Here is a 27,925-nt window from a genome sequence, read left to right as displayed (position 1 = left end):
GAAATCAAATTACTAAGTTTAACTCCAGATGATATGACAGGATACTTTTATTTTCTTTCCATTATTCTATTCTCGCCATATTTTCTATAACAGATGCATATCATGTATACTTTTATAATAAGGAGAGAATAAATAAACAGAACTATACTTTCTTCAAATTTCAACCCACCCCTCGGTTGAGATTAGAGATACTCTAATCAGTTGTGTGATTGATTTCCACATATTTTGGAAAACATTTAGAACCTACAGTAGATCCAGCCTCAACAAGTAGCCTCTGGCCACGAAACAGCAGGTCTGTTTCCTGGAATTAAAGATTAACACAAAATTAAAACATATCTCAAAATCTTGTCTACAAATTGCAGACGAATTCGTAACAAAACCTGCCCAGAGGGCTCACAATACTATTTTACAAGGTTGCTGTGGTCTTCCTCTTTTCACAAATGGCCAGCTTGATGCATAGCATGTTTAGTGACAAACGCCTCTGCTGACTCTCCCTGCAACATTTTCATGGCCCGCCAATATATCTGTCCGCAGTTCTCAGGTCTACCAAGGGGTTGGTTCAATTCTTCTTTGATGTAATCCATCCAAAGATCTTTAAAGGGAACCAAAAACTTACTATAAACATACAATTAGATAAAGGATGAGGCTTTTTTAGGTAAACTTAATTATTTAATATCAATTTACCACAGGATTTCTACGAAACTTAATTTCTTGTTATTTCCATAGAACCCTATGTGAAACAATACCTCTCTCATCATCTTTACACTAGATATATCAAACTATTTTTTAAGTAGAAAAATTCATTTTAATCATAGTAATCTATATACTAGTATTTTACTAACTCAAATAGACTAAATATTTTAGAGGCAGAATTTTGTTGAGTCTCTGTTTCAAAGTGAAACTGACCTCAATGAGTTCACTATAAGCCTCGTTACCATGCTTAACAAAACCTGTTTGGGTTAGTAAACAAGTTTTTCCATGCACTCCATCAGAAGGTCTGTTGAAACCTCTTAAGAACAAACGCATTTTTTAAAACGTGGGTTTAACAACTACATGTCAGTTTTTGAGTGCTAAGTAATTTACATGACATACCTACACCCAGAAGTATGGTTTGCAAGTCCTATAAATGAGGATAATGTGGCAACAGTCAATGACAACTAATGTCAATTAGCGTGCCACTACCCCTTTACTATAACTCCCATTCCTTTTTGTTCTGACCCACATTAACTTTCCCTTACAAATACTACATTTTTTAAAGAGAACCAAACCAAGCAAATCTTCCTCTATTCCAGAATTAATAGAAGACCAATGAACTCTTGAGTTTGTGAACTTGAAATTATAAGTAAAGTTATATCTGCAAGTACTTATGCACAAAGTAAGGGAACAGTCAGGGCAAGGATGCAAGTTTTATTCTCAAAAAGGGCCGTGACCCAAAAGTTAAGAAACACTGTTTGTTCTAACCACACTGATAGGTTACAAATCACACATGCAAACAGACTTGTGTGTCTAGAGCTGAAGTTTACTTACCAGAATCTACAGATCCAAACTCTCTCAAAGCCCTCTCATAATATTCTCTCAAGTTCGCCATTTTGCAGGATTCCTAACAAAAATAATCAGACAATCTTGCCTCAAAAACCTTAATTTATGATGTCACAAATTCATTTCAACCACATTGTTAAGCAGCTACCATCTATTAGGTATTTGAAGGAGAGGAGGGTTGGGGCTTAAGATAAGTATAGCCTGGCTCTCAACTTACTCAGAGAAAAGTCATATGCATTTACGTCCCGAGTGAAGTAAAAGTTAGTGATAAAAAGCACTTTGCTATGGTAGCATGGAAAAAGCCCAATTAATTCTCAGTGGGAGGAATATGGAAGCTTCACAGGAAGGTATATTTGAAAGCCCTGAGGGAGGAGTAGAATTGAAATAAATGCAGAAGGTTCTACTCCCTATGGCTATGGATTTCTTCCTTTTGAATACCTAGCCTCCAGCTCATATTAGCTATGTCTACCTTAAAACTTTTTAGCCCCAGCCAGTTTGGCTAAGTGGACAGATCGTCAGCCTGTGGACTGAAAGGTCCCAGGTTCGATTCCGGTCAAGGGCACATGCTCCAGTTGTGGGCTCGATCCTCAGTATGGGGTGTGCAGGAGGCAGCCAATCAATGATTCTCTCTCATCATTGATGTTTCTATCTCTATCTCTCTCTCCCTTCCTCTGTGACATCAATAAAAATATATTTTTAAAAAATTTCTATTGAGGCAAAATATATATAAATACTGGTTATATGACCTTTAGCAATTTTTTTTTAATCCTCATCAGAGGATATGTTTTTCATTGATTCTAGAGAGGGAGAGAGAAAGAGAAGCATCGATGTGAGAAAGACATCAATCAGTTGCTTCCCGTACACACCCCAACCTGGGATCAAACCCCCAACCTGGTATGTGCCCTGACTGGGAATCAAACCTGCAATCCTACGGTGCACAGGACAACACTTTAACCAACTGAGCCACATTGGCCAGGGCGACCTTCAGCAAACTTTTTAAATCCTCTGACCTTAGCCCTAGCTGTTTTGGCTCGGTGGATAAAGCACTGGCCTGCGAACTGAAGGGTCCCAGGTTCGATTCCAGTCAAGGGCACATGCCTGAGTTGCAGGCTCAATCCCCAGTGGGGGGGTGTGCGGGAGGTGGCCAATCAATGATTCTCTCTCATCACTGATGTTTCTATCTCTCTCTCTCCCTCTCACCTTCCTCTCTGAAATTAATAAAAATATATTTTTTTAAAAATCCTCTGACCTTAAAAGGATCCTCACACATAAAACAAGGATAATGATATATTAGAGTAACTACAAGGACTAAATTAAAATGCTGATTAATTATGCACCTAGCCAAATAGTGGGTACTAACTTCACAATAAAAAAATGTTAATGCTTCTTTCTCTAAAATTAATAAAAATAAAACAGTACAAAACTGTGCATATAAGTAAACAAAAAATTAAAAACAATAAAAGTAACAAACATGGTTGGTCGTGTTACTGTAATGGGATTACAGATACATTTGATATTCATGTATTAGTTTACTAACAGACTTTCCTGCATTTTTCCTCACTCACGTGCTTTGTTAAAAATACCAGAAACAGCCCAACTGGCGTAGCTCAGTGGTTGAGTGTCTACCTATGAACCAGGAGGTCACGGTCAATTCCCAGTCAGGGCACATGCCTGGGTTGCGGGCTCGATCCCCCGGGGGGGGGGGCATACAGGAAGCAGCCGATCAATGATTCTCTCTCATCACTGATATTTCTATCTCTCGCTCCCTCTCCCTTCCTCTCTGAAATCAATAAAAGTATTTAAATATATATATATATATATATATATATATATATATATATATATATATATATATATATATATCAGAAGCAGTTACTGGGTGCCTACTCTTTACCTCATAACCCAATACAAGAGACAAACAAGATGCTGTGGAGACAGAAACAGTGCCTCGCCCAGCCTAGCAGGGAAGGCTTCCTATAAGCGGTAACATCTAAGTATTCAATTTCCTGACAGGTACTTTCTCTTCTTTGCCTGATTACATTCCTAAACCATCTCTATGAGAAAAAAAAGGATTAGACAAAGGGACCAGAAATTTATATTGTATTATAATGAGCTTTTTAAATATTAAAATGCTGCAATAAATTAGTAACCACTAATCAATTTTCCCAGACAAGAAATGAATAAATAAGCCCTGACCGGTTTGGCTCAGTGGATAGAGCGTCGGCCTGCGGACTGAAGGGTCCCGGGTTCGATTCCGGTCAAGGGCATGTACCTTGGTTGCGGGCACATCCCCAGTGGGGAGTGTGCAGGAGGCAGCTGATCGATGTTTCTCTCTCATCGATGTTTCTAACTCTCTGTCCCTCTCCCTTCCTCTCTGTAAAAAATCAATAAAATATATTTAAAAAAAAAAAAAAAAAAAAAAAAAGAAATGAATAAATAAGAACACTTACTTGCTCCTTTTCAAATTGGATTACTTTCCTGAAAAAAGCAACTGAAAACGGACGGCTTTCCTGTAAACTAAAAAGCAGAGGGGGCACTGTTATCTTCCATAATGATAGCCACCGCCACCACAAAACGTGGTTCAATAAAGATTTGCCCACAAGTCAATGCAAGGACTGGACTTAATCGCCACTCAATGCTTTCAATCTCCAATGATACGCTTTACCACCACCAAATTCTTTCCTATCCAGCTTTCTTCCTATTCTTTCTCACTTTCAGAGTCTTAAGTTCCCTCTTCTACTACATCCCAAGGTCTTTTGAAAGAGACCAATAATTCTACTTCTAAGAATATATTCTAGGGCAATGGTTTCCAACATGGATATATTTGTGCAGAAATGTTCATCAAAGCAGTGTTACTGTGCCAAATAATTTATGGCACATCTATAGAGTGGAATATCATATAGCTATTTTTAATAAGTAATGTCTATGAACAATTATTAATGATAGGGAAAAGGCCAGGCTTAATGTTCACCAACAAAAATGATAAATAAAATGTAATTATAGTACAATTTCAAATATGTGACAAATTGTAAGATGATAAAGCAACATGAGTTTTTCTCTTGATGGAGTGATTAGAATATTTGTTATTGCTTTTTTCTTCTTTTTCGTTAATAGGTATGACTGCTTTTACTGTTCAAAAAAGTAATAATAATAAAACTTCTTGAAAAAGCCTCTGGGATTACGTCCTCAGATACTATTTGTGATACATGTAATCTGGGTATGAGGAGCTGTGTGTGGAGTGGAGAAACTAGTACAGCTATGAACATCTGTGAGTACCTTTTAAACACAGCTCTGGCCTTTTTGTAGCCACCACTTCGATAAGCCCAATCCAGGTACTTTTCCTTCAGAGTGACTGAGTCAGCACCCGTGACAGCTAAGATAGCTTTCTACAATTTGAAAAAAAAAAGACACAAGCTGTGTGAGGAAATTTATAAATATCAAAACCCATTTTCCCAGAGCCATCCCAGGTTGCTCGATAAATAGTGCTTTAGGAAGAGCTGCTATAGAAATAACCCTAAAGCTAGCCAACCAGTAATCCTATCTGCTCATTCCCTACCCGCTACAAGACTCAGAGCGGGCCTGTACCTTATAGATGGCTTCAGTGTCTTCTTGGCTTTTGGCACCTTCACTCCACTCTGCCCAAGAAATCCACAATGGCAGACAAACCTGCTCATAATAAAAAAGAGTTAGGAAATGAGAGCTTAGCACTACACTCTGAAAACTAGTTGCTATAAAGACACGTTCCTCCTACGACAATCATGGATTCATTCCTACTCTGTCCTCGCTTTGACAGAAGCCTCCGTGACCAGGAATGACATGCCAGAATACAGCCTTCTAAACAAGTTACCCAAAACAATACTCTCCTGTTAACTCTAGTTCCCTTATGTTGGGGAATGCTGCCTATAGTTATAATTGATTATCGATTAGTTAATTAATCAATTAATAGCCGATAGCTAGTCAGACCTATACCTAACAAGGTCTCTGCTCTTTAGGGCCCACAACACAAGTACTAATTATCTAGGCTGAACTATCTAACCTTCACTCATGTCTCAGAGGCACACACAAATGAGCAGTAAAATAATTAAGATTTTTTTCCCCCCACTTTAACTTCCAGAATACTTTTTTCCTACTAAAAGATTCACTGCAAAGCTTTAAGGTTTAGTCCGTTAACCTTTAAAGTTTAGAAATATACGTGTGTTTTAAAAATCAGGCTTAAGTTCAGCTTTGGTAGCAAGTGAGAATATTCTATTAATATTTCTCACTTGTAGGATATCTAGATGGAATATAAAAATTTTATATAGTCAATTTTCAAATAAAGAATTAGAAATAGGCCATTAAATGGAAGTAAATTTTTCTACTCTTGACCCTTAAATCACAAACTTACTCTAGGGCCAGCTCTCATGAGACAAGTACACTCCAAATATGCTTTGGCTGAAGTCTTATAAGGTTTCCCAAATAGAATGAAATACTCACAGACCTGGGGTTTCAGGGACACAAAGGCTTCTTTAAAAACACTGGCTATGTCAGGGCTCTTGGAATCAATCAGCACCTGCAGCTTCATCTGCCACATCATCACAGAGTCTCTAAACAATTCAATCCCGGCCACTGCCACCTGCAGAGCTTCCTTAAGGAAGTCATGCTGCAGCAACAACTCGATCTGGATAAAACAAAGGATCAGTGGAAAATTAGTACTAAATTATCTATGTAATGGGGGGGAAATGAGGCAATAGTTCAATAGCCTTTCCACTAAGCCTTTTACTACGGGTGCCAAACAGGCACAAAGTGAACAATTTGTAATATCTCCTCCATTCCCTGCTCCTACTCCCAAGTGGTATTCAAAAATAGGGAAGAGGTGAAAAGTAGAAGGCCTAAATAATTTAGATTGAAAGTTAAGTTTTTAGTAAAACAGTTCACTGTAATAAAACCCATATCCACCAAACAGAATATAAAAATCAGTAAAGAGCTGGGCTGGTATGGCTCAGTGGTTGAGTGTCAACCTATGAACCAGGAGGTCACCCTTCCATTCCCCCATCAGGGCACATGCCCAGATTGTGGGCTGGTCCCGAGTAGGGAGCATGCAGGAGCCAGCTGATCAATGATTCTCTGTCATCACTGAAGTCTCTCTCTTACTCTCCCTTCTCTTTCCTCTCTGAAATCAATAAAAATATGTATTTTTAAAAATCAGTAAAGATAAAATCAGTATTTGTGGGTTGGTAAGGAAACAAGTTTATTCATTCAAACAGAGTTGAGCACACTATAAACTGGTATAATTTTTCTAAAATATAATTTGACATTATGTAACAAGAGTCATAAAAGCATTCATAACTTAAACTTGGGAATGATATTTTAACAAATATGGCCCAAAAGTATATCAACAGAAGGAAATCTAATCCGTTCAAAATGCTTGTATCCACACTATTTTATTTTTTTTAAATATACTTATTGATTTCAGAGAGGAAGGGAAGGGGAGGGAGAAATAGAAACATCAATGATGAAAGAGAATCATTGATCAGCTGCCTCCTGCAAACCCCACAATGGGGATTGAGCCCACAACCGGGGCATGTGCCCTGACCAGGAATCGAACTGTGACCTCCTGATTCATAGGTCAAGACTCAACCACTGAGCCACGCCGGCCGGGCAACACACTATTTTAACAAAAGGGAAAAAACCTAAATCCAATTCAATTTTATAAAATTGTGAAACAGCAAATAAAAGGGGGGTATATAATACATTCATTCAGAAAGATTTTTATTGCATGCTGTATATGCTAAATTCAATCATGAGAATATCAGGTGCATTCTCTACCACCCACAGAGCCTCCAGTCTAGCAGTTTGATATGTACCTTGACAGAAAAAGCATCATTGCTATCAGAGTATAAAGCAGGGTTTATGGCAGTGATGAGAAAGGCCTCCAACCAATAAGGAAGCACCAATACTAGTAGACTTAAGAAAAAGCAGGCATTAGTCAGGTGAAAGCAGAGATTCCAACCAGTATATGCAAGAGGCTGAAGCTGAGAGACAGCTTGGATACAAAAGGAAATCCAAGTTCAGAATGGCTGGAGGGGTAGGATGTAAACTGCAGGACTGGAAATACAGGCAGGGGCCAAATTAATGATACTGAGCAGCTTTATCCAAAGGACAGTGGAAAGCCACAGAATAATCTGATAATCAATTTTAAAAGAACATTCAGTGGGGATTAATCTGGACAAAGGATGGATGTAGAAATCAGCAAGCATTTTAAGTTCAGCAGCAATATGTTGAGGCACTCTCATTAAAGGCAAGGTTACTGAATGAGTGATGAGGTGATAGGGTTAGGAGGAACAAAATGAGATTTGGAGAGCAGAGGATGTTTGATATAGCCAGAGTTGTAAATGGCAAAATAAGCAATAAGGAGTGTAACTGCCAAGACAATACTCAAAGCAAAGCCCATCTGGATATACAGGGTGGGACTGTCGTGCCAGCATTCAATAACTCAAAATGGGGCAGCTAAACTCATCCAGGTCTGGGATTTTTGCCAGATAGATGCTATAGCGGGAGAAGGGCACCTCAGTAGTGGTATAATATAATAGTCTAATGTACAGGATATGCACCATGTAAGTATACATAAAAAGTATTTTTAAATGTTAATGTAAAGAATAATAGAATACAAAATAGCAAAACATTAGTCATAATTATATAAAAACTAGAGGCCTGGTGCATGAATTCGTGCACAGGTGGGGTCCCTTGGCCCAGCCTGCGGGGCGGATTGGGGCCGTCTTGCCCAGTCCCGATCAGGGCCCATCGGGGCCAGCTGGCCAGGGGAAGGGACTGCAGGAGGTTAGCCAGCCGCTGGAGGTTGGCTGTGGGAGCACACTGACCACCAGGGGGCAGCTCCTGTGCTGAGTGTCTGCCCCCTGGTGGTCAGTGCACATCATAACAACTGGTTGTTCTGTCAACCGGTCGTAATGGCCGCTTAGGCTTTTATATATATAGATCGCATAATGATATGAGTAAGGAGTTATACAAATCAAAGGCACTAAACAAATATACAGATTTTGGTCCTTTTTTGCCCTCCAAAGGTATTTAAATACACTAACACATTCATTATCTCATGTTATGCTCTCAACAACTCTGTGATGTGGCAAAAACAAGGACTGCTATCACTATTTTAATATCAAACTCAGAAAGGTTAAGTGATTTGCCCAAGTCACCTCGCTATTAAGTGGCAAAACCTGATCTAGAACTATGTACTCCCACAGCACATTTCTCTGGTCTCTGTAACAATCCTTACCCACCTTGGGGGTAGGAATGGGTTCATATGCCTCCTACTAGAATGTCAGCTTCTGAAACACAGGGAACACATCTAATCTGTTTTAATTGTACCAATGGTTAACCTGGGCCAGGCATTGAGATTAAAAGCTAGGAAAGGCATGTTCAGTGAAAGATGGAAGTGTGGACAAACAAACCCAAACTGTAACTCCTGGTTCTGAGTGTTTCCCACTATATAACATTCTTCCCTTTACTGGTACAGGTTTCATTTTGTCATACAACTAACACTGAGAGCCAAATGTAAATACTCTCTACATCCACCACGCCAAACTTCCAAATGGTCTTAGTCACATAACCATGTGTATTAAAACAATGACACCAGCACGAACCCACTGGAACTGAATACGTATAACTGCAGTGATTGTGTTGGTGTCCTTACCCACTGCTTGTACAGGAATTCAGGTAGAAGTCTGAGTTCATGTGCCTTCCTGAATGCAGTCATGGTCCTTTCCAGCCTCTGGAATCAAAAAAATGCCTCACTTCATCACAAAGATCCCAGTAGAGATTGCCAGCCTCTGATAGGAACAAATGAAGTTTCCCACATTTCTGCAAGCTGGGAGAAGGGACTGGGGTGGTTTCACTTATGATTAGATGAGCTGGACAGCTGCCCCAAGCACAGCCCAGCAAGACAGCACCTCCCGACCCGGGGACCAGGATAAGGGCAAAGCAGACTCAGACCTTCAGAATGACAGGTCACTCAAGGAGAAAGAGCAATTAAGCATGGGATTCTTGGAAGCTGTCCCAGGCCCCAAAAGAATCTGTCCTTCTTTCAAAAGGTAGTCACTTTCTACTCAGCCCTGTGACCACGTCCTTACCTGCCCTCTGAGGGATTGATTATTTGTCTTCTTAGCAAATCTTTCCAAGCAAAAGTTGATGTAACACTTCCACATGGCCTCTGAAAAAAGTCAGAAAGATTTCACTGATCAATCACCAATTCTTAGTTTAACAATCATCATACATCTTTCCTTTGAAGGGAAAACTCCTCTGAAGAAGGGTTTAAACTAATCTCGTGGCGGGGGGGATAGGGGGGGCAGAGAAATAGCTATTCTGATTACAGCCAATAAACCATCTCAAACACTGGGGGGAAACAAATGAGTAATGACATAAATGTAAAAATTAAAAGCCATGTTATATATGCCCTCTACCTTAATACTCCAAAATTAGGAAGTAATCTATATTAAGATAATTAAGGAATTATAATTAAACAATCTTCCTAACATCATTTCCCACAAATAAGTGAATACATATACACACACACACACACACACACACACACACACACACTAGTGGGCCGGTGCACGAAATTCATGCACATTAAAAGGGGATTAATTAGAGGAAATAATTTAATATTGGTATTTGCCCTTTCTCTATAATAGAAGTATCAGAGAAGAAAGAAAATTAGTAAAATGTATATGAAAACCTTCCTCCTGTCAGAGTCTGGGGCGCACCATGGGACCCAGAGTCAAGTCCCCGCCCACCCACATGCGCCTCAAAATCATGTGAGACCCAGACCCGGCCAGCCCCCCCGCCCCATTGGGCTAGATCCAGATCCGGCCAGTCCCACCCTTGTCAAGCCCCACCGGGCATCGGACATAGCCTCAGGTCCCTTGGACCAGTGCCAGGATAGGGGGCGTGGCCTGAGGTCCCCCAGCCCAGACAGGGGCAGGGGCATGCTTTGAGGTCCCCCATCAAGCCCTGCCAGGTGGAGGACCTGGCCTAAGATCCCCTGTCAAGCCCCGCTGGGTGGAGGGCATGGCCTGAGGTTCCCCGTCAAGCCCTGCCAGGCAGAGGGGTGCAGCCTCAGGTCCCCTGGCCCGGCACCGGGAGGGGGGCACAGCCTCAGGTCCCCTGTCAAGCCCCACCAGCAGGGGGGTGCAGCCTCAGGTCCCCCGTCAAGCCCCGCTGGGCGGGGGGCGCGGCCTGAGTTCCCCCGACCCAGCACTGGGGGTGCACCTTGAGGTCCCCTGTCAAACCCCGCCAGGCAGGGAGGAGCAGCCTCAGGTCCCCCAGCCTGGTACTGGGGTGAGGGGCGCGGCCTGAGGTCCCCTGTCAAGCCCTGATGGGTGGGGGGGCGCCGCCTGAGGTCCCCGGCCTGGTGCTGGGGTAGGGGGAGAAGCCTGAGGTCCCCTAGCCCAGCACCAGGACGGGAAGCGCACATTGAGGTCCCCTGTCAAGCCCTGCCGGGTGTGGGGCCTGACATCCCGTCAAGCCCTGCTGGGTGGGGGGGCGCGGTCTGAGATCCCCTGTCAAGCCCTGCTGGGTGGAGGACATGGCCTGAGGTCCCTTGTCAAGCCCCACGGGGGGCAGGGGAGGGCGTAGCCTCAGGTCCCTGCTGATTGCTCATTAAGGCTCCTTATGGGAACTTGGTCTCAGCTGTGGTTGCAGCCATCTTTATGACAGAGTGATGGTCAATTAGCATATTCCCTCTTTATTAGATTGTGTGTGTGTGTGTGTGTGTGTGTGTGTGTGTGTGTGTGTGTGTGTATATATATATATATATATATATATATGTCACTACTGTCAAGGAAGGTCATAAAAGCTCCCATCTTTCACCACCAGAGAAAGAACAGGTTGGAAAGCCAAGCACACTGTAAACTACCAGAGAGATTCCTGAAAGCGACCTGGTCATGGGAATGGGAGCTTCATTTCCCGTTCATGTACACCATTACTTCCACACCGCACCGTGGTTTGGTGCAGCTCACCCGTAGGCAGAGTCTGGACTGCCTCTTCGTACACAGCGCAGCAGCGGTCCTCCTTCCGGCCCATCTCCAGTGCTCTGGCTTGCTTTGTCGCAGGCTGCTCTTCTCCTGGCTGCGGCTGGATCTGTAATTCTCGCCGTGCCACGTAATCCCAAGTGAGAGGGTCATCTGTGTGCAGAGCCTGAAGGCTGGAAAAGAGTTTACTAGCATGAATCCTATGGCAGGAGACTAATTCAGAATATCCAAAAGACAGTTCCCTATGCTCTATAAATGTATCCAAGGCACCCCTTTAATGATCCGTTACCATAAATAGGCACTTCAGATTATCTTCACACTCACTGTATAAATTTTGTCTATGGATGATCAGAGTTGTCACCATTTATTAGGTTTCACACATCATTCACAAATGTTACCTTTCAAGTTAGCTCTCAAAGTCCAATCAGCAGGGAGGTATGAGGACACAATCCTCCTTGAGCCCTGGAGAACCTTAGTATATCCAGGCTCTTGCATTTCTATAATAAAGGCAGAGAAAAAGCAACACCTAATCCTTTACCAAAACCCTGAAGTTGTCTAAGAGAAAACAGATCCAAGTTCTACTCTATCTCCTGTGAAAGTAAGGAGTACTACCTCACAAGGAAGTACTCACAGGTAGGCTCCAAGTAATTCACAACCATATAACCATAATTAAAGAATAAAGTGCCCTAGCTGGTTTAACTCAGTGGGTATAGAGCAGCCGTGGGCAAACTATGGCCTGCGGGCCGGATCCGGCCCATTCGGCTGTTCTATCCGGCCCGCGGAGCCAAGAGAGCGGAGGGTTCTCTTGCTCTCCCCTCCGCTTCTTTACTTTGAATTTATATTAGTTCACACAAACACTCCATCCATGCTTTTGTTCCGGCCCTCCGGTCCAGTTTAAGAACCCATTGTGGCCCTCGAGTCAAAAAGTTTGCCCACCCCTGGTACAGAGCGTCGGCCTGTGGACCGAAGGGTCCTAAGTTTGATTCCGGTCAAGAGCACATACCTTGGTTGCAGGCCCTTGGTCGGGGTTCATGCAGGAGGCAACCAACCGATGTGTTTCTCTCACAACAATATTTCTCTGTATTTCCCTCTCTCTTCTACTCTCTCTAAAAATCAATGGAGCCCTAACTGGGTTGGCTCAGTAGATAGAGCATCGGTCTGCGGACTGAAGGGTCCCATGTTCAATTCCGGTCAAGGGCATGTACTTTGATTGCAGGCACATCCCCAGTGGGGGGTGTGCAAGAGACAGCTGATTGATGTTTCTCTCTCATCGATGTTTCTAACTCTCTGTCCCTCTCCCTTCCTCTCTGTAAAAATCAATGAAATATATTTTTAAAAAATAAATAAAATAAATAAAAATCAATAGAAAAATATCCTCAGGTGAGGATTAAAAAAAAAAAAAAAGGAATAAAGTCACCTGCAGCACTCAACAATAAACATTCATGAGTACAACTCTCATTTTACAGATAAAAGACATGCCAGAAAAGCAGAAATGTAGATTTTTATAAAAACTGTAGGATTTACTTGTTATTGAATAAAGGCAAAGTATTTCCTAAGGGAAGCCAGTGAGTCACACAACTTCTCCAGGAATATATATTTTTAATATGATTTACTATGATACAATGGTCCTAAAATGTAGTTTCCCTCCAAGGATTTAATGTTGTATCTTCTTCCCCACTTTCTAAATATCCAATCTCAAACCCTTTCCACAAAATAAGAACAGCCATATCCACCTTTCCACTATTTTACTTACTCATCATAAATTTCTTTTTGCAGATTTTTAGCAAAATCGAATAGCTGTGCAATTGAAAGCAGTGACACATGAAATTCTGCACCTAAAATTTAAAAAGTGGGAGAGGGGAGTAAGACTCTGAAGTATCACTTTACTCTAAAAGTACCGCCTTCCTGATGTACTGAAGTTAAGTTTGTTTTAAATTGAGAAATAGGACAAAGCAGAAAAAAAAATCACCCATAGTTTCATTACATAAGCAAAACCATTATTAATATTTTGGAGTATTTATAAGTACTTGTAGCTTTATTCTAAACTTATTAAGGGCATAAAGGAATGTATTAAATCATCTATTTCAACTCCCCACATGAATTAAGCATTAAATAAGAACTTACTGAAATGTTCAAGTGTATCCTAAGGGGCAATAAGTTTTCTGAAAGAAACAGGACACTATGCCTACAATCAGAGTTTTATACATATTCTAATAGAATTTTTAACAGAAATTTTCAAAATTAATTAATTTTCAAAGGTCTTCCTCATTATAAGTAGACTGTTTCACTTTCCCATCATAAATATGTTTTCAAAAGATACCTACCTTTAATTATGTTGATGGAATTTTTGTAGATGATCCGTGCCAACTCACCCGTAAGGATTTCTTCAGGATAATCAAGATTTCCCTAAAGAGTGTTACATTGAACATAACTTAACAGGCAGTTCAAGTAGGAAAAGAACTAGGATAAAAATGAACGGTCCTAGACTACCTGTGCCATATGACCTCTGGCAAATCACATCTCTCTCTGCCAGTTCCCTCACTTATAAAATGTGTAGTTGAATAAGACCGATGATCTTCGAACTATGTTCTCTCAGGCTTCTGAGTGGTGCGGGATCACTTGGCTTAAGGTCCCCGCCCCCATTGAGACCAGAATAGGTCAAGTTTTACATGCCCTATTGACCCTTCTATGTACAACTCTATGAAAAATTTCAGAACGCTGGCCAAGTAGCTCAGTTGGTTAGAGCATAGTCCTGATACATCAAGGTTCGATCCCTGGTCAGGGCACATAAAAGAATCAACCAATGAATATATAAATAAGTGGAACAACAAATCAATGTTTCTCTCGCTTTCTCCCTCCCTCTCTCTAAAAATCAATTAATTTTTTTTTTAATTTCAGAGCTCAAAACCAAACAATAGATGATAGCAAAGTTCCTTTTGCAGTTCTAGCATTCTGAAACTTTTCTTTAAAACTATTCTGTCACATTAAAAATTACATAAAAAAGGAGGCTGGAAACCACACCTTTCATAACCTTTCTCAAGCTCCATTAATATGTCACTTCATGAAATCATAAAGTATTAAAGAGTAGCATTTGGCCATCCCATCGGTAATAATTTTGAGGATCAGTCCAATTAGTCCAAATGTCTATTTTTATAGCACAAAATTCCATTTTTATTACTAAGCCCATTTTACTAAGTCAACTCTAGACTCATCTTAAAGTTTCCAAATATGACATTAAATTGGAAAGGAAGAAAAATTCCAAAGATTTTTCTCTTATACCTAGGCAGCTCAAAACACTATACATTTTTAACAAGTTACAACACATTAGGCTCTTACCACATCCATTTTGGCTTTTTCAAATTCTTGCTTTTCCTTCCTCAATTTCTCAGCATGCATCAGCTCCATCCTGAAGTACTACAGAAGGGAAATGATGAACTGAAAAGCTTTGGAGATAACTTTTTTAAGTTAGAAACATGTAAGATACCCTTTTTTTACCCATAATAATTGGATCTGGGGGAGTGGTCTACTGCCATGAAACTAGCTGACACTGACAAGGAGGGAGATTCTGTGATGGTGGAATAGTTCTGTATCTTGATTGCAATGGCTGCACAAATCTACACATGTGAGGAGAAAAAGAACTATATGCACATCATACTAATAATAATTTCCTGGCTTTGATGTTATACTACTTTGATATTATAAAATGTAACCATCAGGGAAAACTGAGTATATGGTACTCAGGACCTCACTATATTATCTTTGTAACTTCCTGAGAATCTGTAATTATTTTGAAGTAAAAATCAATGGCAAATATATAATAGCAGGTATATAAAGAGAAACTAATGCATGATTAGCATGATTTACTAACGGTATACTACCATCCTAATTGTAGGGGTTCTCGATACCCTTTAGGTAGTCTGCAAGATGAAAATTACTGTCATAATAATACTAACATGTTCCTTGCCTTTTACTCTTATTATATTAAGAGTTTAAAGTTTTTCAGAGACTATATAATGGGCCCTATCCCCCAGATTGAATGCAAAAGGAGATCTGAGAATCCAGCTGTCCTCTATTAAGTTAGATATCCAAGGGATTAACAAAAATGTGTAATAGTGCCATTCTTCTTTTTCAACTTTGTTTTAGAAGAGCTACTTTCATCTAAAAATAATTAATCTATATTAACATATCATGAATTTATTTTTAAATAACTATTGTTAAGATTTCTTGGTTTTAATTTTCAATAAAGTAAAATCTGATAGCTATAACCCATATAAACAAAAGACCTTTGAGGTCCTCAGTAATTTAAGATTGAAAGAGGGCCAAAATGTTTGAACACCACTAATTATAGATCAATATATACTAACATGGAACTATATTCATGATATCGTATATAATAAAAGGCTAATATGCAAATTGTCCCCTTGGGAGTTCAACCAACCAGTTTGACTGCTCACTATGACGGGCGCTGACCACAAGGGGGCAGCGCGGAACAAAGAAAGGCCCCAGCTGGCAGCCAGGGGAAGGAAGGCCTCAGCCAGCAGCTGGCAGTTGGCAGCTGAAGGAAGGAAGCCCTGATCGGCCCTGATCGCCAGCCAGGCCTAGAGACCCCACCCGTGCTCAAATTTTGTGCACAGGGCCTCTAGTATTAGATAATAATAAAGATGTAATATGCAAATGGTCATTACGCCATGAAGCGTAACGACCGACCGCGTAACAACCGGATCACGGATCAGCAGGAGGGTGGGGCAGTGAGCTACAAGCGGGTGGTGGAGAGCTACAGGAGGGGGCAGGGCAGCAAACTATGAGGGGAGGGGCGGGGGGGACGGAGGGAGCTACAGGAGGGCGGGCAGTGGGCGGAGAGATACAGGAGGGGGCAGGCAGCAAGCTATGAGGGGGGACAGGGGGGACGGAGGGAGCTACAGGAGGGCGGGCAGTGGGCGGAGAGATACAGGAGGGGGCAGGCAGCAAGCTATGAGGGGGGACAGGGGGGACGGAGGGAGCTACAGGAGGGCGGGCAGTGGGCGGAGAGATACAGGAGGGGGCAGGCAGCAAGCTATGAGGGGGGACAGGGGGGACGGAGGGAGCTACAGGAGGGCGGGGCAGCGGGGGGAGAGCTACTGGAGGGCAGCAGCGAGCTACTAGCGCACGGATTCGTGTGCAGGGCTACTAGGATTAGATAAAAATACAGAACACAGAATTTATAGCGTCCTACTTTTCAGAAATAAAACCTGTTTTAAATATCTGTAATTGGCATAAAGTATGGGTGATAAGAGTACTTTTTCTGTTACTTTTTCATAGAACTATTTTCTCTGAACTATTTATAATAAACAAATTCTAATTACTTTGATAATAAACAAATCTATTCCCATTTTAGAAAATACAAGTATGAACCTTTATTGAAAGCCTCCAAAAAACATGTAAAATAATAACACCAGGAGGGTGGACAGAGGTGGAAGAGAGGATGTAGGGGAAATAAATAGTGATGGGGAAAAAATAAATAAATAAAAATACCATACAATAACCCTCTAACACAGTGGTTCTCAACCTTTCTAATGCCGCGACCCTTTAATACAGTTCCTCATGTTGTGGGGACCCCCAACAATAAAATTATTTTCGTTGCTACTTCATAACTGTAATTTTGCTACTGTTATGAATCGTAATGTAAATATCTGTGTTTTCCGATGGTCTTAGTCTCTACAGCAGCGGTTCTCAACCTGTGGGTCGTGACCCACACTAGCTAGCAGGGTCGCCTAAGACCATCGGAAAACACAGATATTTACATTACGATTCATAACAGTAGCAAAATTACAGTTATTAAGTAGCAACGAAAATAATTTTCTGGTTGGGGGTCACCACAACATGAGGAACTGTATTAAAGGGTCGCGGCATTAGAAAGGTTGAGAACCACTGCTCTAACAGCAGGGAAGATTGATTCTTACAAATAGTTTTTCAATAAAAAGAATCAAGGCAGCAAAGGAATGTCTAATAGAATATGAAAAGAAACAAAGGGAATCAAGAGTACAATATAAAGCCCTTTGGCTCAGTGGATAGAGTGTCGGCCTGCAGACTGAAGGGTCCCAGGTTAGATTCCGGTCAAGGGCATGTACCTTGGTTTCGGGCACATCCCCAGTAGGGGGTGTGCATGAGGCAGCTCATTGATGTTTCTCTCTCATTGATGTTTCTAACTCTCTATCCCTCCCTCTCGCTTCCTCTCTGTAAAAAAATCAATGAAATATATTTTTTTAAAAAAAGAATACAATATAAAACATCTTTAAATTACTACAAGACAAAAATAAGGTTGGGACAGCTACAATACCAATTAGCATGAAAACCCATTATCTTTTTCCCCTCAGCATAGAGGTTTAATTTTCATTTGAAGACTAAATAGCAATTTCTCCCTTATCCTGACAAATATCTCAGAAAAGGGTGCAAAGTTTCCAATAATGCACCATTTCCAATATTTGCTTGGTTTTCCTTCATCAAAAATATGGCTATCATTGTTCCAGTGTACCCCTCCAAGGGGAAATAAGTCTACCAAGAGGGGAAGAAAGTACCTATCTCAAGAAAAAGAGATGAAGAGAGTGAGAAGAAAATGGAGAAAAAAGGGGAAGAGAAGCCAAAAGGAGGTAAGGGGGTGGGGGAGGGGGGAATAAGTGGAAGAAAAGGAAAGGAGGTAGAGAGGGAAAGAGAAGTGAATGGGAGGAAGGGAGGGAGGGAGGGAGGGGTAAGAAAAAAATAAGAACAAAGGTATAAACATGGCTGAACCCTTGTCCCCCAACTGAAAAAAGTAAGGTCCAGTTCCCTAACCCCCCCAGTCATAATGGGCAGGTAGGAGCTTTAATGTCTCACTAAGAACCTAGAAGATGCACAGGGTCAACACCTACTACTGACCAAAATATACCCTCCTAGCCCCCTTTCTCCAATAACTCCCTACCAACCCCTAGCCTCCATAATTTGAAGTTTTTTTTAACTTAAAGAATGTGTGTCTCCAGAGAACCACAGTGAGACATCACTCTCTCAGTAATGAACACACACACTCACTTCTTGATAAAGTTTTGCGGACTGGGGATGAAAGCGCAGAGCTCGAAGAAAGAGTTGTCTTGCACTTTCTGAAGACAAACGATCTTCCATTTCCCATTTGGCTGCCATAATCCACAAAGCTATAAATGAAAACATCAGACTTCATTTTAATGAAGTAATTAACTCAGGCACACACAAAAAATGAATGCTCCAATTATAATACTGAAAGAAATTTTTTTAATCCTACCAAAAGAGGAAGGAAAAGGAGGGAGTTTGTAATAGTTATCTGTAAAGTATTGTTGCTTTACCTAAAATTACAAAGAATACCCTAAAGAAAACAGGTAAATATTAACATCTAAAAGTAGTTATTATGGTTCTATTACTATTTCATCAGATCAAGTCAACATCATTTTAATTCACATACAAATTTTAAAAGTGATAAAATGATGGAAAAAAAGTTTGCATCTTAGAATCAATGAAATAAAATTATTTTGCTCTTTTCGCTAATTAAAATTATTCATAACTTTTTAAATGACTCATAATTTTTAAATTAAATTTTTATCATACCTGCTAGGAATAAAGGCTTAAAAAACAAAACTTTTGTCCTTCTAGATGGGAAATTAAACTTGAGTTTGCATTCTAACCATTTCCCTAGAAACGTAATAAAGGTCAGCAAGATTACCTTTGGTAAAAGTGACTTATGGTTGGTAACCCCATCTGGACTAGGCTAGGGTCCCTGGAAGCTATGCCCATCCATGGGTCTCCTAAGCCAGAGTGGCTCCTCTACCCACTCATCCCCTCGCACCTGAACTGTTACTAGCGGCCTCTGAAATGCTAACAGCACTCTACTGAAGAAAGGCACCTACGCTGTCCTGCTGTATTCTTCTGAATGAACTAGTGCCAAACGTAGCCTATTTGAGCCTTGTGTGTTGTAAAATGTCTGGTTGAGCCTAATTATACTTGAGAACAGGCACAGGAGCACCTCCACTGTAAAATAATGTACCATCACACAGCATACACAAGAGAAGTGTTTCTCTTACAAAACATGAGCACCTACTCTGTGCCAGTCACTCTTGCATTCTGTATTAATCTTTTCCCCTGGAAGTTTCTGAAATCCCTTAAATTTGACTGCCTTCAAATAGAATGTCCCTCAAAGGACCAAAGAGTTTCTTTTACAGATATAATGCCTGACACAGTAACTAGTACACAGCAGGCAGAGATGAACGAAGAAGCAGTTATTCAGGAACCAAGTCGGCTGAGGCCGAGTACCTAAGCTCACGTTCTCAAAATAAGTTCTTTTAGGTTTATCAGGAAAATAGTATGCATCTACATAAAAGGTAGAAAAAGAATTGACAAGGATTTCACCATACCTGGCTTGTTTGAATGAATGGCCAACATGGCAGAGAATACCTTGCTAAGTTGAGTTTTGGTAGCCTGAAAAGAGGAAGAAAGATTGTATTTCCTACACAGCAAAATCACTGCTACTAATGTCTTAAGTGATCTGTCCTGTACCCTTACCATCTATAAAATCCAATGGGGCTATCACTGGGGGCATGTAAGCATACACAGACACGCATAGTTTTCTTCTACTTACTAGTCAACCACTCTACATAAATATCCTAAATATAAAATAAAATGAAATTCAGACCCTGGCTGAGTAGCTCAGTTGGTTGGAGAGTTGTCCCGATGCACTTGGGTTGTGGGTTCAATCTCCAGGCAGGGCACATACAAGACTCTCTCTCCTTCCCTCCCTCCCTCCCTCAAAAATAAATAAATAAAAATTTTAAAAATTTTTTTCAACTTTAACGAACAAATACACATAAAGATCACTTTCTTTTCAACTGAATTGAAAGCCACTGAATCATTCAGATATGCAAGTTGTTACACTAAAGTTCAGCCTTCTTGGGTTCTTTTCCCATTTGTTCACCCTAACACCTTTGGAGAAAACATGGAATTCAGTAGTCAAGTATGGGGCTTAAAAGGCCAACTAACTAAAAGAAGGAAAGAGGGAACAAGACACAGCCGTCCAAATACTCACCCATTTCTTACAGAAGACTACATAGGATAGCCAAAGTTGAACATCATCCTGCAAGAAAAGCGATGGAGTAAGCTGCCTGAATGTGAACTCTATATTTAAAACAACTTTGAAACAAAGGCAGATTTCAGAAAATCTAATCAGTTATGTACTTGTTAGTGAATATAGGCTCTTCCACATCAAGGCCTTAGATCTCTTAACCACAATAATTCAATCTGTTCCCTACTCCCACCTACCAGCAATGCTCCAAGACAAAATTTGTCGTCTATCCAATTTGTTCAATGCAGTTTTTAAATATTCTCAATCAAGAATAGCAACCCAGCCCAAGCCGGTTTGGCTCCGTGGATAGAGCATCAGCCCGAGGACTGAAGGGTCTCGGGTTCAATTCCGGTCAAGAGCACATACCTCAGTTGCAGGCTCAATCCCAAGCCTGGGGTGCAGTGCAGCCGGTCAGGGCGTATGTGGGAGGCAACCAATCGATGTGTTTCTCTCACATAGATGTTTCTCTCTCTCTATCTCTCCCCCTTCCTTCCACATTCTAAAAATCAATGGAGCCCTGGCTAGTTTGGCTCAATGGACAGAACGTTGGATTGGGGACTGAAGGTCCCCGGGTTCGATTCCAGTCAAGGGCACATGCCTGGATTGTGGGCCCGATCCCCAGTGGGGGGCGTGCAGGAGGCAGCCAATCAATGATTCTCTCTCATCATTGATGTTTCTCTCTCTCCCTTTCCCTTCCATTTCTGAAATCAATAAAAATATATATATTAAAAAATAATAAAATAAAAATCAATGGAAAAATAGCCTTGGGTTCGGACTAACCAAAAAATAAAAAGAATAGCAACCCAAAATTTGTCATTCCTAGGAATCCAAAGTACTTCCCATATAATCTATAATAATAAAAGCATAATATGCTAATTAGACCAGACAGCCAAATGACCTTCCGGACGAAGATGGGGCTGCGAGGGCCAAACCCCTTGCACAAATTTTGTGCATCGGGCCTCTAGTCCATATAATATGTACCTGTCCCAGAGCTGAACTTTAAGAAAATCAAGTTATTGAGATACTGCCCCTACTCTAAGCCATTTATCTTCCCACATCCAAGTCTTTCCTTAGAGATACCAAAACAAATCCCAGACAACTTTCTGATCCTTAATTATGTATCAAATCCACTGCTTTAAGCACCATCCTCACAGAATAACTATAAAGTAATGAGATCAATTTTCTTTTTTCATACATATATATATATACCTTTTTTAAAAAATGTATTTTATTGATTTTTTACAGAGAGGAAGGGAGAGGGATAGAGAGTTAGAAACATCGATGAGAGAGAGAAACATGATCAGCTGCCTCCTGCACACTCCCCAATGGGTATGTGCCCCCAACCAAGGAACATGCCCTTGACCGGAATCGAACCTGGGACCCTTGAATCCGCAGGCCGATGCTCTATCCACTGAGCCAAACCGGTCAGGGCCATATATATCTTTATTGATTTCAGAGAGGAAGAGAGAGGAAGAGATAGAAACATCATTGAGAGAAAATCATTGAGCGGCTGCCCCCTGCACACCTCCTACTAGGGATCGAGCCCACAACCCGGGCATGTGCCCTTGGCCGGAATCGAACCTGGAACCCTTCACTCCGCAGGTCAACGCTCTATCCACTGAGCCAAACCGTCTAGGGCAGCCATGGGCAAACTACGGCCCGCGGGCCAGATCCGGCTGTTCTAACCGGTTCTCTTGCTCTCCCCTCCGCTCCTTTACTTTGAATTTATATTAGTTCACACAAACACTCCATCCATGCTTTTGTTCCAGCCCTCCAGTCCAGTTTAAGAACCCATTGTGGCCCTCGAGTCAAAAAGTTTGCCCACCCCTGGTCTAGGGCAAGATCTATTTTCTTAATGAGTGGTTTCAAGTAATGATACCATCATTAGAATAAGTACTAAGACACCCAAGATGAGAATAGAAATAGACAGTACATTTGAATATCGACATCATAATATGTATAATACATACCTTCACATCTCTTACAGTTAAGGAAGCTCTGATCACTTACTTTCCACTTTGCTGAAGCTCGTCGGAATATGCCTTGTACCCGGTGTACAATAGAATTCTCAATCTCATCCTTCTTAAATGAATACCCGATGCGCTAAAAAGAACATTAAAGAAAACCAAAGCCTCAGTTTAATTACATTTATCCAAAGCAGCATTCCTACTTGGTCATTCAACAGTACTGACAGAGAAAGCAAATAGTTACAAACATCCATTATGAGTACATCATCATGTAACTTACCAATGCCAAATGCTTTCCAAACCCAAGTTCTAGCTATAGAGCCACCCTATTTCATTCCATATTTTTTCAAACTTCCAGAAAATCATCTACTTACAGCTCTTCTTCTCTGGATCAGCTCCAGAAGATTAATTTCATACTGTGGAAGAAAAACATACCAAAAGAAAGATGAAAATAAGAAAAATTATAGTATTTTACATTTATAGGAAATACATTTAGCTAAAATCATAAAGTAAATAAAAATCAGAAATATAAAGTGGAAGGTAATTTGCTATCAAAAAGCATAATCTACAGTAAATGTCTAGCATTCACTGAAAATTCACCTTACTTCTGCAAAACTCAAAAATACTACATATGCCCTAGCTGATTTGGCTCAGGTGGATAGAGTACAGGCCCTTAAACTAAAGGGTCTCAGGTTCGATTCCATTCAAGGGCATGTACCTTGGTTGCAGAGAGCATGTGGGAGGCAACCAATTGATGTGTCTCTCTCACATCGATGTTTCTCTCTCTTCCCCCCACTCCTTTCCACTCTCTCTAGCAATCAAAAAAATATCCTCAGGTGAGGATTAAAAAATACTAAAAATAAAATGCCACTTATACCTCATAGCAAGTTTATATGGTTGTGTGCAAGTGGGCAATGTGGAAATATATGTAAGAGAGTGTGTTTATATGTGTTTTTAATCTACTTATTTCAGTCATACTCTCTTTTAAAACTAAACAAATCAATCTAATCCACACACAATTCTTAAATATTTGAAGAGTGAAGTGATTTGCCACTTCTTAAGTCTCCTGAGAGTTAAACACCTCTATTTCCTTCAATAAATCCTCCTAGAACGAGGTTTCCATCCTGGCTGCCTTCCAACCAACCTTTCAAAGTCCTTCTTAACATGTAGTCTTGAACCTAACACACTGCTCCACACTTTTTTTCAAATCAACATCTTCTGAGTGCCTACTATTTGCAATGTCTTCTCTTCAACTTACCCAGCACCCTACTTTCATTAACATAATCCATTAAATTCTATTTTTTGACATAATATGCTCCTGGCTCATTTTAAGTTAGCAACTTACTATGAGCCCTAGGACCTCTTTAAAATACAAGACTCTTAGCCAGGTTGTATATATCGTTAGGATTTTGTTGTTGTGCTTTTTTAATATGTTTAGGAAAAGAGGAAGGGAGAAAAGCAGAGAGAGAAAAACATCGATAAGCGAGACACAGCAATCAGCTGCCACCTGCATGCTCCCTACTGGAGATCAAGCCCACAACCTGGGCATGTGCCCTGACCAGGAATCTACCCTGCAACCCCTTGGTGCACAGGATGATGTTCAACCAACTGAGCCACACTGACCAGGGCCCATTAGTTTTGTTTAATTCAAGCTCAGAACCTTTAGTCTTATAACATTTCATCTTGTTATTGGGTTCTTTCTGAATCCTGATTTTGTCATCCAACATATTAGCTATTCTCCCCCATCTGAAAATTAGTCTAGCATGTATATATATTTTTTAAATATATTTTTATTGATTTCAGAGAGGAAGGGAGAGGGAGACATAGAAACATCAACAATGAAAGAGAATCATTTTCCGGCTGCTTCCTACACCACCTACTGGGGATCAAGCCCACAACCCGAGCATGTGTCCTGACTGGGAATCGAACCATGACCTCCTGGTTTATAGGTCGACACTCAACCACTGAGCCACTCCAGCCGATCTAGCATGTATATTTTATCCTCACTCAAATCTTCTATTCATTTACAGGACTGAAGAATCTTATGGCAACCTCTTTCTAAATTGACAGACTTACAGACATAAACTTTCCAACTTTCCAACCAGCTACTATCATCAAACTCACTCTCCCTTTTTTTCCCCACAAGATAGTCTGTCCGAAATTAACCAAAGATCTTATATGTATACTAGAGGCCTGGTGCACGGATTCTTGCACCAGTGGAGTCCCTCGGCCTGGCCTGCACCCTCTCACAATCCGGGACCCCTGGAGGGATGTTGGAAAGCCAGTTTCGGCCCAATCCCCATAGGCCCAATTCCTGCAGGCCCGATCCAGACAAGAGGGAGCCCGATCCTGTGCATTGAGCATCTGTCCCCTGGTGATCAGTGCACATCATAGTGACCGGTCAACTGGTCATTTGGTCACTTAGTCTTTTATATATAGAGATAGATAGATAGATAGATAGATAGATAGATAGATAGATAGATACTACAGACCAGTGCACAACATTGGTGCACTAGGGGGGAGGGACCCCTCAGCCCGGCCTGCGTCCTCTCATAGTCCGGGACCCCTCGGGGTATGTCTGACTGCTGTCTCACAGTCCAGGACCCCTTGCTCCTTACCGCCCATCTGTAGCAGAGGCGGGAGAAGGCTCCCACCACCACAGCTGCGCTCGTCAGCCATTAGCCCAGCTTTTGGCTCAGCGGTGCTCCCCGCTACCCCCATGGGAGCGCACTGACCACCAGGGGCAGCTCCTGCATTGAGTGTCTGCCCCCTGGTGGTCAGTGCGCATCATAGCAACCAGTCGTTGCGCCATTCAGTAAATTAATATATTAGGGTTTTATTATATAGGATGCATTACCTATGGATACAGACAATAGGGTAGTGAAGACCTGGAGTGGGGTGGGAACGGGTGGAAGGGAGTAATGGGGGCAGGGAACATCTGTAATACTCTCAACAATAAAGACTTCTTTAAAATTATTTTTAAAAAAAGAGTCTGTCAAATCGCTTGCTGAAATCCTGATACAATGGGGTGTCTTTGGCAGTCTCTGATCTACTAACCACATAAAAAAAAAAAAAATGTTGTTTGCCAAGAACTAAAGCTTTAGTGGAGAACAATGCTGTTCTCAAACCACCTCTGTTTTTGTTCATAAGTTACCTGTCTAATCATCAGTTCTAAAACTTTGTTGAAAATTGACATCAAGCTGACCATTCAATTAATTTAAAATGTGTGAGATTAAAAGTAACGAAATTATTCACTTACTTGAACATAATTGATAAAGTCTTCCTTACAAAGAGCTCTTCGCTGTATTTTGTATTCTAGATCTGAAGCCTTCTTAATGATAGCCCTGAGGAGAAAGCCATTTAAAATGTAACACTTGAAAAGAGCAAAGCTTAGCCCTAGCCTGTTTTGCTCAATGGATAGAGCGTCAGCCTTCGGACTGAAGGGTCCCAGGTTCGATTCCGGTCAAGAGCACATGCCTGGTTGCAGGCTCGATCCCCGGTGGGGTGCATGCAGGAGAAAGCGAATCAATGATTCTCTCTCATCATTGATGTTTCAATCTCTCTCTCCGTCTCCCTTCCTCTCTCTGCAATCAATAAAAATATATATTTTTAAAAATCAAAGCTTAAATAACTATGGGTTTTATTAAGTCTCTTAATTTTTTATATATTTAAAACATATTTACCAAAACATATAATTCCCAGATAATTATCCTTCATAAGCAAGTATTCTCTTACATGATTACTTCTGTGTTCTTAAGGGCATCAGGATATATTTTTAAACTTTCATGAAAATCACCTTAATTGCCAGAACCACTAACATTCCCACCAGCAAAAAAAAAAAAAAAAAAATCTTAAATATTTTGCATTATTTATATGTGGCATTAATAAAGATTCCTTTTCCTCCAAATTCAGGTCACTTAAGTTTTTTTTTGTTTGTTTTTTGTGGTTTTTTTAAAATATATTTTATTGGTATTTTACAGAGAGGAAAGGAGAGGGATAGAAAGCTAGAAACATCGATGAGAGAGAAACATCGATCAGCTGCCTCCTGCACACCCCACACTGGGGATGTGCCTGCAACCAAGGTACATGCCCTTGACCGGAATCGAACCCGGGACCCTTCAGTCCGCAGGCCAACGCTCTATCCACTGAGCCAAACCGGTTTCGGCAGGTCACTTAAGTTTTAATAATAATCAACTATCTTTCCTAAATTCCTCTTACTTCTGAGTTCCCAACATGCAGACTAAAAAAAAAAAAAAAAAAAAAAACACATACACACACCCAAAACCTAGATTGTCTCCACATAGGAAGGTTTATTATTTCTACAAGGACTTATGGGAGAAGACTGTATTTAGCTAAGAAATAAACACAGAAAATGTGCATTTTAGGAGAATTTAATGCAAGATATGCAAGACCAATAATTGTCTCTAGTTAATAATAATATTCACTGAGCCCTTATTAAGAGTCCACACTGATATGTTACATTTCATTAACAATGTTTACTTTAAGGATCCCATAATCATATTAGTACATTCACAGTCGTTGTAAAATGAAGAAACAGTCGCAGAAAACCATTTAAAACTATTAAACTTAATTTTAACCAATTACTGAATGCCAATTTTATGCCAGACATTGTTAGCTAAGCCCTGGGTAGAATAGGTTATTGAATTAAATGGGCCCCATCTTCAAGTCTTGTTAGAAAGACTTATCTACTCCTCCGGGGTTCCCTCCGTCCCCTCTTGGCATCTCCAGAGCATTTACTATCCTCGACAGACAGTACACTGTAATCAAACGTCTGTCTCACCACCACACGCAGGGCAGTGAGCGCCTGATGGGCAGAGAGCCTGGTTTTTATCACCTTTAAAGCCCCAAGAACTGGCTCCATAAAGAGCTGTCAGTATGTTTTGTGGGACGGGTCCCCTTGCAATAAATGAGAAGTTAATTCTAGGCATCATCAATATCTAGAGATGGGCTTCCGCCACGTTAGGAAAAATACACACAAGTCAAATACTCCCATCCCTGCCCCGCCACACAAACACGCTCGCGCTGCAACCGCCCCTCCGCCCGCCCCAGCTCTCCTTCGTCCTCAGCTCACTTTATCTCTGCACGACTGAAAAGTCCAATGCGCTCCAGCTGCTCCAATTCCGGGAGCCGGTCTTCTATGCGTTCCTGAATTATCTCCGCCATGAGGTCCAAAATCTAGAATCCGACCAAGAGGTTCTCAACTTTCGACACGCGCTGGAAGGGCGCACCTACTCCGGAGATCCAGCCCAGACGCTCGCACGTGCTGACGTAACGTGCGCTCT

At 41.0% G+C, this 27,925-nt stretch overlaps 1 protein-coding gene across 1 annotated transcript; it reads right to left on the bottom strand.

The window, feature by feature from the left end:
- Positions 1-20: 20 nt before the first annotated feature.
- UTP6 (UTP6 small subunit processome component) lies at positions 21-27,925 on the bottom strand. Its single transcript, XM_080680030.1, has 19 exons — positions 27,715-27,925; positions 25,882-25,966; positions 22,997-23,038; positions 22,666-22,758; positions 20,620-20,667; positions 19,952-20,015; positions 18,603-18,721; positions 14,898-14,975; positions 13,886-13,967; positions 13,315-13,396; positions 11,550-11,734; positions 9,663-9,742; positions 9,227-9,304; positions 6,017-6,196; positions 5,125-5,205; positions 4,816-4,925; positions 3,990-4,056; positions 1,528-1,600; positions 21-592 (listed from the first exon to the last, which is right to left on the bottom strand). Exons 1-19 carry the CDS (start codon positions 27,804-27,806, stop codon positions 435-437), a joined length of 1,797 nt encoding a protein of 598 aa, XP_080536156.1. The 5' UTR covers positions 27,807-27,925; the 3' UTR covers positions 21-434.

Source organism: Plecotus auritus (assembly GCF_963455305.1).
Source record: "Plecotus auritus genome assembly, chromosome: 7".
NCBI lineage: Eukaryota > Metazoa > Chordata > Mammalia > Chiroptera > Vespertilionidae > Plecotus > Plecotus auritus.
This window is presented reverse-complemented; position numbering and strand designations above follow the sequence as displayed.

What these genes read in the sequence shown, in the direction of transcription:
- UTP6 (XM_080680030.1), bottom strand. Translation starts at nt 27,806, where the DNA reads ATGGCGGAGATAATTCAGGAACGCATAGAAGACCGGCTCCCGGAATTG. An exon ending in ACTTTATCAATTATGTTCAA is followed by an intron (nt 23,039 to 25,881) that starts GTAAGTGAATAA and finishes TTTCTTCCACAG; the next exon opens with TATGAAATTAATCTTCTGGA. An exon ending in TTGTGTCCCTGAAACCCCAG is followed by an intron (nt 5,206 to 6,016) that starts GTCTGTGAGTAT and finishes TATTATGAGCAG; the next exon opens with GTTTGTCTGCCATTGTGGAT.